The sequence below is a fragment of the Agelaius tricolor genome, unplaced genomic scaffold (assembly GCF_023055355.1).
Source record: "Agelaius tricolor isolate 1412-34295 unplaced genomic scaffold, bAgeTri1.0.p SCAF_4, whole genome shotgun sequence".
Lineage (NCBI taxonomy): Eukaryota > Metazoa > Chordata > Aves > Passeriformes > Icteridae > Agelaius > Agelaius tricolor.
In genome coordinates this window covers 56,098,288-56,109,223 of record NW_027269264.1, presented here as the reverse complement: position 1 = coordinate 56,109,223, position 10,936 = coordinate 56,098,288, and the positions used below count along the sequence as shown (strand labels likewise).

General features: G+C 44.7%; 1 protein-coding gene across 1 annotated transcript; it reads left to right on the top strand.

The window, feature by feature from the left end:
* Positions 1 to 4,990: 4,990 nt before the first annotated feature.
* IER3IP1 (immediate early response 3 interacting protein 1) lies at positions 4,991 to 9,191 on the top strand. The gene is made up of 3 exons (XM_071425832.1): positions 4,991 to 5,199; positions 6,720 to 6,821; positions 7,670 to 9,191. Exons 1-3 carry the CDS (start codon positions 5,109 to 5,111, stop codon positions 7,723 to 7,725), a joined length of 249 nt encoding a protein of 82 aa, XP_071281933.1. The 5' UTR covers positions 4,991 to 5,108; the 3' UTR covers positions 7,726 to 9,191.
* Positions 9,192 to 10,936: the final 1,745 nt, after the last annotated feature.

Genomic DNA, 10,936 nt, shown 5'->3' with positions numbered 1-10,936 from the left:
CCATAAGACTCTCTGCTGCCTCCATGCCTGAAAATCCTGCCCGTCTGTCAGCAGTGAGGCAGGGCTAAGTAGAGACTTGTAATTCCCTGAAAAAATCCATTTGTTTCCTTGCTGCCCCACTCCCCACGTTGGCCTGCTTTAGATATTCACTGTCTTCCATCTCAGACATGGATTGGAAAATCCCTATGCCTGCCTCTGAAAAATATCTGCATGGCACTGAGCATGACAGGGTTTGGGTCTGGACTGGTGTATTCCAGTGCAAAAGCAACACAAAGTGTGCCAATAATAATAGAACAATGTTATGTCACAGAGATGATCCTTAAGCTCCCTTCCAGCTCGAACCATTCCCTGATTCTATGACCATTCTGTACTCTTGGTGGTAGCAAGACAAGGAACAGCATGTATGTGTGTGTGTGTGTCTGTTTCTGTGTCTGTGAGAGAGAGAGAACCAGGCAACAAATGACACTTAAAGGCTGTTATGGTTACCGAGTCAGGTAACTTAGGGAAACAGCATCGATAAATTTAGGTGTAAATCCAGAATTGTGTATGGTTTTCCATTTTGTTCCTCAATCTCCAGGCAGTCCTTTTTTCAGTGCATGAAGCCCTATTAATGTCGTCTCAAATCTCAGGAAGGCTGTCAGGCTGTGTTTTTGGAGGGATGGCTGTTCTCAAATAAGCAAGGGCAGAGGTGACCCATGAGTCATGGATAAGGCAAGGATCTTTTCTGTACACAGCTGCTGACAGGTGAGGACCAGACATACATTCTCCCACATGTTCAAAATCTTACTGCATTCCCAGCTTGGGTGGTTTAAAAAAAACCCCATCTGGGCATTAAACCAGTCACTCAATTTGTGTTTACCAGGAAGGTGTGACATCAGTCGGATGCACCATTAACTTTACAGCTCTTCAACAGTGCTATAGGTGTGATGAGTGAGGGATGACAAAGGCTTTAGTCTGACTGTGAAATTTAGCTATTGGATTTATTTATAGCACCTGGCTCAGACAAAGAACCTAATTTTTTTCACCTACGCAAAGTATTTCAGTTAATGAAGTTACTTATGGTAGGAGTCGGTAAAAAGCTGCCACCAACAAAATGCATTTCTTCACTTCTTGGGATCGTTGGGCTCAATTTCCAGACTTTTCTGGGCCCCCAAAATTTTCTCACTGATGCATATGTATCTGGGTATGCACAGTGCTCAGAGAAGGAAATGGTTAAAGCTAGTTCAGAAAATAAAATCATAAGATGGTGCTGGCAAGCGAGGTGAAGGGTATATGACTTGAAGTCATAACAGGTTTTCTTTTGTCCTGGTATTTTCTCATCAGGATTAAACTCAGTTAACCCCAAAATCTCCCACTCAACAAGCTGGGTTCTCATTAAGTGTAGGGGACAGTGAGACCTGGACAGATGTGCTCTGCCTGAAAATATTGAACAAGAAACTGAGCATGAAAAACAGCAGTGCCTTCACAATATTTCACCAGCCCAAAGTTTAATCCTTTGACATCTCTAAGGTGGTTTAAAACTCTCCTTTATGGTGATTGAATGCACCCTGCAGATGACACCAGGGGAATTTACTGTACTGAAACATGACACCTTAATGAAACAAAGAAAAAAGCCCCTTTCCTTCTAATGCAAGCAACTTTATCTGGTTTTCCCTTCAACCACGTAACATGATTCAGAGATAAGACTCCTGTGGTTGCTAAGTTGCCATGATGGATTTCATTAAGGGGAAAATCATGTCAAGTTTATGTCAGCTTGATGGCTGCTGCTCTTTCGAAATACATCTTAATTATGGGTAAAAATATTAAGCCATAACTTGTGTACTTATTGCAAAACCCTCGGGTTTTCTTTTTTTTTTTCAGGGCCATAACTCTAAGCATTAGCTCTTCACTGAGGTTAGCATTTATTTATTTATAGCTTGTATACCGTAAGGAGGTAGCCCAGGAAATGCTACTTGATCATGGTGATTATTAGATATCTATGTTAGTGAGCCCCATATTCATCTGTATTTAATTATAGAATCACTGCCAGAATGCCCTAAGTTATGTCTGAGGACAAAAGACAGCTCTGTTTGTGAGACCATCACATGTCATCACTCAGAACTTCTGAAAAATTTGTAGTGACCTTTGGGATTAAATTTTTCGCGCCAATATTGACTTTCTCTGCCTGTATGGAGTTTGGAAAATTCAAGAAAAGCTTTTTTTGATTTGTTTTGTTATTTATAGATGGAAAAAGATTATTTGAATTATAAGCCCCCGCAAATTTGGGGTGGGGGAAGGGGGAGTGGGAACCAGGCAATTAGAAATGGCTCCATTTCAAAATGATAAAATGGTGAGTTTTAGGAGTTTTGCAGTCATAGCAAATCTAAAAACCTAGATGAGAAATAGAGAAGCTGTGCTGGAGCTCCTGAGCCTGCAAGTGTGTGCTCACATGTGCCACTACACTCAAGGGTTCCCACTAACTGCTGGCTTATGAAGTTAATCATACACATGAGAGTTTTCAGAACCAAAGCCAGCATCTGGGAAAAACAATGAGTTTTCACGTAAGTAAACACTTCAGTACAGGCTTTAAAAATATCGAGCTCACTGGAACTGCAATAGATGTTTTAGTCACTACCCTGAATTGAAACTGTATTTCTTGTTGAGGCTGAAATGACAAATGCTTTTGACCAGATGACAGAACTCTGATGAACATCCTTGATTCTCTATCTCCCTTGTACAATAGCAGTAATTTTGGGAATAAATTGTAAAGAAAATATGCTGTGGTTCTGGTGGTGGGGTGCTTTATCTTTACTCCAGTATTAAAATGTAATGTTATTTAATAGTAGTGACTATTAAGATGCACAATATTGTGACACTGACTGTACCAAAGAGGGTGTTTTGGGAAGGAAAGATGAACACAAGAAGAAGCTGAGGTGTGGGTTTCTTCACAGCTGATTCACATGCTGTCTGAGCATCTATTGATTACATACTCATGACAATTGATTAACTGAAGTATCAGATCATCACTTGCTGGTGAGGGGATCTTCACACAGAGCATGGGGACACAATATTGACAAGGGGTGAATGATTTGCCCAGATTGTGTCAGAAGTCTGTGGCAGGGCAGGGAATCGAGATGGGGTCTCTGCAGTCCACCACACTGAGCACAAGGCTGTCGCCTCTATTGCAGCAGAGGGGTCCAATAACCACCACAAAGGGATCATACAAATCACTGTGCCCTGATTGAGTCATAGAAGTACCAACCATCCGAGTTAAGGGGCTTGTGTACTGTGAGATAACGGGGAAATGAAATCAGGGGGGTTATGCAAACCACCCCCTTCAGCCAATGGGACTGAAAGAGGCAAAGGGGGAAAAATGTCTATTTGTGCATCAATAACTACACTGTTATTGTATAACTGTGGGATAACTGTGTAACTACAGTACAGGGATAAGTGTGTTACTACAGCAGGTATAACAGGGATACAGTATCTCTGAGCTCCAGTTGTGGTTATTTTGTAATTTGACTGGAGAAGCAGAGATCAATCCGCTATAAAAGGTAATTGTTTCTTTTGGAGTGTGTTTTGGATTATGTGCTGGATAAATGGCATCTGGGATCTGGGCTGACCTCCCGCAAGAAACCCCAGTAAGGACAGAAGGAAAACCCATGTGCTGAGAAAACACACGCAACAACCCCGCTGTCCGCACGGATACATATAAGGATAAACTCATGTATTTTTGCACGCGCAGTGTTTATGTATTTTTATTAATTTCTGCTTGTGTTGGGTTGCTGATGAAGGATGGCCACGGGGGCTGCCCCACGCCGGGCAGTGTCTCGCTGCTGCTGGCACACACCACGTTACCACGTCACCAACGGAGCGGGAGGAGGATGAGGATGAGCCTTACTCCTGCTCCGAATCCAAAGGCCACTTGCTGCACAGCGAACGGAGCTTCCCATGTCACAGCCTGCGCTGTGAGGTCCATGGGGCTCCGAGAGATCCACGGATCTGGGAAACCCACGGGGCTCCGAAGGAACCACGGGCCTGAGAAAACCACGGGGCTCCAAGGGATCCATGGACCTGAGGGATCCACAGATCCGATGGACCCAAGGGGTTCCTAGGAACCCATGCAGTTGCAAGGGATCCATGGCCCCGAGGGATCCACACGGCTCCACGGGCTCCATGGACACGAGGGATCCATGGGCCCAATGAACCCAAGAGGCTCTGACAGATCAATGGACCCAAGGGATCCAGAGGTCTCTGAACGACCAATGGACCCAAGGGATCCACAGGGTTCCAAGGGATCCACTGACTGAAGGTATTCACGGATCCAACGGGTTCTGATGGAACCACAGGGCTCCGAGGCATCCATGAACCCGAGGGATCCATGGTCCCGACAGAACCAAGGAGCTCCGAAGGACCCGCAGGGTTCTGAGGGGTCCACGAACTCGAGGGCTCCACAGGGCTCCAAATGATCCATGGGCGTGAGGGATCCCCGGATCCAATGGACCCGAGGGGCTCCACGGGACCCACGGGGTTCCGAGAGATCCACGGATTCGAGGGATCCACAGGCATCCAAGTGATCCATTGACCAGAGGGATCCATAGACCCAGCGGACTCAAGAGGCTCCAAGGAATCCCAGGGGCGCCGAGGAATCCACGGGGCTCTGCGAGGTCCGCAGGGTTCGGCCGGACCCGAGGGGCTCCGAGCGGTTCGGGGTCCCGAGGGATCCGCCGGCGAGCCTGGACTCGATCGCGACTGCCGGCAGCAGGAGGCCACGCCCCCTCTAGACCGCGCCCCACGGGGCGGGCACGGCTCTGCCGGGAGGCCACGCCTCCAACAAACCACGCCACGCCCTATTGGGCCGGGATCCTCAAGCCACGCCCCATACCTGTCCTGCTCCACAAAGCCACGCCCCCTCCCTGTGCGCCCAACGCGCGGCAGCCGCGGAGAGGCCACGCCCCATCAAAACCCCGCCCCAAACCCTGAGTTGAGGCCCCGCCCATGAGACCCCGCCCCCTCCCGGCCGTGAAGCGAGACCCCGCCCCCAGCCCCGCCACGTCTCTCTCGGGCGCCGCTCCCGCTCCCGCTGCCGGTGCTGCTCCCGGGGCCGCCCCCCTCCGCCCCGCCGGGCCATGGCGTTCACGCTCTACTCGCTGCTGCAGGCCTCGCTCCTCATCGTCAATGCCGTGGCCGTGCTGCACGAGGAGCGCTTCCTCCGCCACGGTGAGCTGGGAGGGCCGCCCGGCCTGGTGGGGTGGACGCGGTGGCCGCGGCCCCGCCGCCGCACCCTGCCGGTGGGAGCAGCAGCGCACGGGGGAGGGCTTTGGGAATCGGGGTGGGCTTGGGCTTTGGTGATGAATTCCCAGCCGTTTTCGTCGTACCTTTGTCTCTCTCTTTTTTTTTTTTTTTTTTTTCCCCTGTAATTGTCCTTTTTTCCCTGTTCATTTTTAACTGTTTCACGGCCTTCGTGCCGCGCCTCGGAGTGTTTGGTGTCGTACAAATGTTTCCTTTTTGTTTGCCGTGCCTGGTTCTTGATGAGATGGCGACTCGCGGTCTGTGGGATTCCCGGGGCTGGGCATCCTTGCCCTTCAAAAGAAGCCAAAGCCCTGCAAAACAGAGAAAATCCACCGACAAAGATCTGCAAAGCCGTGGGAAAAAAAATAAAGAAAGGCCAACGATTCAAGGTTTCCCAGTTCACTCGTGTGGAGAATCCTGACTTCTCCACGTCAGGCTGAGCCCGGGTTGTTGGCAGGAGTGCAGAAGGGCATCCCTTTCCCCTGCTAGATTTCTTTCAAGGGATCTGCTTAGTTTGAGTTTGGGCTTTTCTTTGGCTCTCCTGACGAGCAGCTGGAATTAAAAAAGGGAGATGTGGGTACTAGTGGGATGGGTGAAGCCACTTGTCAGCCTCGTGAGACTTGAGAGTATAGTTCCAGGCTCATCCCAGTGGGAAGCAGCAGCTAGCAAGGCTGGTGAGGGAGAGGACTCGCCCACCACCCTCAGTTTGGTGCCAGGGAGATGAGAAAGAGAGAACAGAAATCACTCAAAAGTGGTCTTTGGAGAAAGAAATGCACAGCTTGGGCAGTGGAGCTTGGTGTATTGAGAGCTGCTCCTTGCTCTGCTCCTTCCCAAAATGGTAAGGGCTGCAGCCAGCAGGTCTTAGAAATCCCTGGACACATCCCTGGTCCCATCATGCTGTGTCTGGGCATCGTAAAACTTCAGGACTTCTGCTACACTCAGAAAAATTCCCAATTTTTTTTTTTTTCCTTAAAAGTTCTAGCTTTTTTTTTTACAGCAGTTGGAAAAATCATCACCCCAATTTTGGAATTTGTGCTGGCCTTTTTTCTCTCCTGTGGCCCCTTTTTCAGTGCTGAAGCATCACCACTTCACACCCAGCAATTATTTGTATTTTGTTTTCAGTACTATGAACAGGGTGCAGTTGGTTTAGGGTTTATTTTGACAGCTGTTTTATTTTTTAAGCCCAGATGAACTCACCTGTTAGTCTGGGCACGCAGGGAACAGTGGTGTGTTATAAAAGGTGAGGGTTTTCTTTACAGAAATGTGGATTTGAGGTTTAACAGCTTTCAGCCTACTGTATTAAAATATGCTCGTGAGATGAGGCTAATTGGGCTATCTGTGTTAGTATAAACTACTTTCAGGATAGATTGCTCGCTAAAATTGCAGCATTTGTTGTGTGGTTTTGGGGTTTTTTTCCTAAAGTGTGTGTCTGTTTTTATGTGACCCAGTTGGCTGGGGAAGCGATCAAGGGATTGGAGGATTTGGAGAGGAACCAGGAATTAAAGCACAGCTGACAAACCTCATTCGATCGATACGAACAGTTATGAGAGGTAAGGGCACAATATTTACTATTATCATTATGATTATGATGATTATTATTACAGTCTGTAATGTCTTGCTTTCTGCACCAATCTATACTTCATCCGGGCCTGGACTCTCTGTGAGAGGGTGCAGGCCCTGCCTAAAGTGCCCTAATTCTGGTAAAAATGCAAAAACACTCCCTGGCTCTGGCTTGTGTTTCTCCTGCTTTTGCCTTCCCTTGGGGTTTGGCAGCTGGGAGGAAGTTTGGTGATCAACCGAAGCGTGCAATTAGTGTCAATCACTTTGTCTAAATCCAACTTTATGGGAAATATCTGTGAGGGAAATGTAATTCCAAAGTTTCTGAAAGGTAAGCCAGGCTTACATGCCTCAGAAGATGGGGAAAAAAATATACTTAATTTTTAAGTTACTGATAGTTCTTCATTATGAAGGACACCAAAAATTAATTTTGTAGATGATGATAGAGAGGGAGTAACAAATTTTAACCTGTCTTGCCCACCACTGAGTAAAACCCAAAACATTTATTCTAAAGCACAGTAAAGCCAAGGATATAAGCTGAATTTTAGATCATTTACTTTCATTTGGAGAAAGTTATTTGTGTTGAAGTTAAAACAGAACTAAAGGCTCTGGGTTAAAGTTAAAACACGCTGTGGAAAAAATACTTCTGCTGCTGCTTTCTACTAATGTCTTTGAGCCTGACTCCTTCCACTGGTTCCTACTTTACATAGGAAAATGAAATGTATTTCTAAAATTTTGACTGGTTCTGCTCCTTCTCTCAACGTTATATGAAGCTCTGTCATTTTGTGATGTGGAAAGCAAAATTTTCACTATTAATTTCCCTTTTTCCCCAACTCTGCAGTGCCATTAATAGCCCTGAACTCCATCACAATTGTTCTCCTCCTGCTGTTTGGCTGAAGACACCCCGTGGAAACCCTTTGGACATCCAAAGAAGCCAGTTGCTGACCACCACTGCTCTGAGTTCCCTGGGATCCAGCACGGTTTAGCTGTCAATCTGACATTCAACTTAAAATAATAAAAGACACTGTTTCTATTTATCCCATTTCCTAATGTTCCCTTGCAGTTTCATTAAGCAGGATCATGGGATCAATGCAACAATGCTGCAAACACATTGGACTGTGACCAGTTCTGTTGCTGCCTGTTCATAGTGTTGATTAATTATTAGAGTAAATGTCATAGGATGTTGCAGTGACTGGCAATGGGATGCAGCTTTTAAATGCTTTGTTACTCAGGGATGAATTTCCTTCAGTACGCTCTCCAATTTGTTTTTAAATTGAGGAAAACAACAATGTGTTTGTTTCCATTTCAATTACTACCACGGAACTGTTTAAGAGAATATGAATTAGGCTCTGAAAGCATGTCATAAAGAATACTTGTTATAAAGGTTTGAAGTCCAGCTGTGATATGGAGGGAGATAAAATCAGCTGGGTAAAGTCCTGATTCAGGTTAACATTGGAAGCTGGATTTTTCTGCTTTGATTGGGGATTTTTGTCTTCAAATCAGTATTTCATACTGATGGTAAAGTCAGTAGAAAATGGGTGCAATTGCAGTGCATAATTAAAAGAAAAAAAAAATTTAAAATTAAGAAAAAAAAAGCTGTACTTAAAGCTGAGTAACTCTGTGTTAACTTTGGGGATATTAGTGATTAGTATTTGTTACTTTTCTGTCAAGAATTGTTATACTTTTTAAAATATGTATTAAACTCTGCGTGGTGATCACTGTGGTCAAAGTGGGGACCTGTTTGTATTCTGAGCTTCCTGGGAAACGTGGGAGGGGAATACCATGGGAGGTGAATACCCTGCACTTTGCAATTGCATTTCTTTGGGAAAACCCCGAATTTGCAGCCTCTTCTGTTAGTGCTCCTTCCCCTGCCCTCCATCATCATCATCATCATCATCATCATTTGTTAAATTAACAGCTTTGAAAGTGCAACTGTGTGTGTGACTTTGCAGTTCTGTGGAAGAGGGTGCTCCTAATTGCTTTCCTACCAGTCTTGTCTCAATTAAGACTGCTGAGTTAGGTCTGAAAAGGTGATTCTCATATAACTGTATAGAGAAGTTAGAATTCTTTGTCTGTTCTTCTGCTAAAGTGTTTGACTTTAATTTTAAAGAGGGAAGGCCAAGGGAAACCTGGCAGTTTCATTATTTTAAAGCAGCTTAGCCAATCATCTTTTCTCCCAATGTCTTGATGACTAAAGCATATGCTCTTGTATATGAAGAAGAATATGTAAAACATGTAAATGCATTTAAATGTGATCTTCAATCACAGGTTTTTGCAGAGTAAAGTACATCCAGGAGGAGAGGTTCATGTTGTTTCCTTTTCTCTTGTGATTTTTGTAAATAAATCCTGAATTTCCAAGTTAAGCACTCTCTTTCCCAACTCTCTCTCTCTCTCTCTCTGTCTCTCTGTACAGTGGGGATATCTCAAAACTCTGCTCCATCCTGTTCCAGATACCAGAGTTACTGCTCTTTTATGAAATGTGTAACTTTTTCCTCATCCCTGTGGCATGTAGCAATATCACCTCCTCTGTGGAGCTGTATTTTGGTTTATGTAGCAAACCCAATGAGACGTGGCAATGCTGTCCTGAGGCAGAACAGGATCTTCAGGATCCCTGGGTTTTACAACCTGTGGATCTGTTAGAAGTAATTTCTCTATGATGATCTTTGTGTCAGTCAGAGGTGACAAGGGTACAGCCTCGAGGCTCAGCTGTTCTCACAGGTCTGTCTTTGGTGGAAACGGGGCAATGTGTGTGTGGAACGTTCTGTATTCCTATGGAATTTTTTTGGAAAGAAAAGCGGCGGTGGATGTTTCCGTGGCTGTGGCACTGGGAGTGAGTGCTGAATGATTTGAGGCACAGCGAGGCTGTAACCCCATTTCTGCATCCAAACTTAATTTGTCCTAACTGAAATAAAGGCCAGCACTAAAGACTGCAAGCAGCAGCTTTAAAATAACACGGGTGAAAAGTGATATTCTCCTTGCTCTGCTTCCAGAGGGGCTGCAGGAACACGGGCAGGGAGAAGGAGCAGCAGGAATCTCGCACTGGAGGCAAAACTGGGAAAAGCTTCACCTGACATTGGTGAAAAATTGGGATTCAAAGTGGGGCAGCATCCAAGGATCAGGTGTGCAGGGAACGAGCAGGGAGTGCAGGGACAGCCAGGGCATAACCACACTGCTGCCGTCCCCTCACGTGGCTTCCAGCAGCTCTGGAACAGCGCTGTGGCTGAAACTGCAAAAAACAAGGAACATGCAAAATAAAGTTATTGCATGTCTATGCACCTTAGTGATAGCTTGTAAAAATACATAAAATTAATGCGTTTGTAGGTTAAAATTCATGTTACAAAAATATATAAACATATAAATGTGGAATTATAGGTATAAAATCTATTCATCTATTCATATATCAATATAATAAGTGGATTATAATATAATTATGTTATATTATCACTATGGACATATTATGGATGTCATTTAAAACATTAAATTGTAGATGTATAATGGGAATAATTTCTTCCAAATATCCAATTATCATATATATTATATATATATATATATATATATATGTGTGTGTGTGTGTTTGTATATGTATATATAAATATATACTAGTTACCGTGGAGATATTATGGGTAGAATATATCCATATATGAATATGATAGCATTTTGTATATAACGTTTACATATCTGTATAAATACCATAATATCGGTATATTAATATATTATTATGTATAATATCCATACAAGGCATAATATATCCATAATATACAGATTATTGATATATTATTGATAAATAGTTTATGGATATCCATAGTGCATGGCTACGGATACAAACATGTCCATATAGGATATAAGGGATATAATTTACATGATTTATGATCATATCCACATAAGGTATGGTTACATATTGCATATATAGGATAAAGAAGCTGTAGCAGGTATAACAATAGGGATAAAATGGATAGAACGGGTGTAATTTATATAATTTATAACCATACCCATGTCAGGGTGCGCCCCGCGCCCTCAGGGCCCTGCGGGCTGTCCCCCGCGCTGCCTGTCGCGGCTGCCGGACGCCGACCGGCGGCAGGCTCGCTGCGGGCTGAGGTCGGTACTTATT

Excerpts from the sequence above, each read along its gene's own strand:
- IER3IP1 (XM_071425832.1), top strand. The coding sequence starts at position 5,109 with ATGGCGTTCACGCTCTACTCGCTGCTGCAGGCCTCGCTCCTCATCGTC. Across the intron at positions 5,200-6,719 it reads GGAGCGCTTCCTCCGCCACG|TTGGCTGGGGAAGCGATCAA; the intron begins GTGAGCTGGGAG and ends TATGTGACCCAG. Across the intron at positions 6,822-7,669 it reads GATACGAACAGTTATGAGAG|TGCCATTAATAGCCCTGAAC; the intron begins GTAAGGGCACAA and ends CCAACTCTGCAG.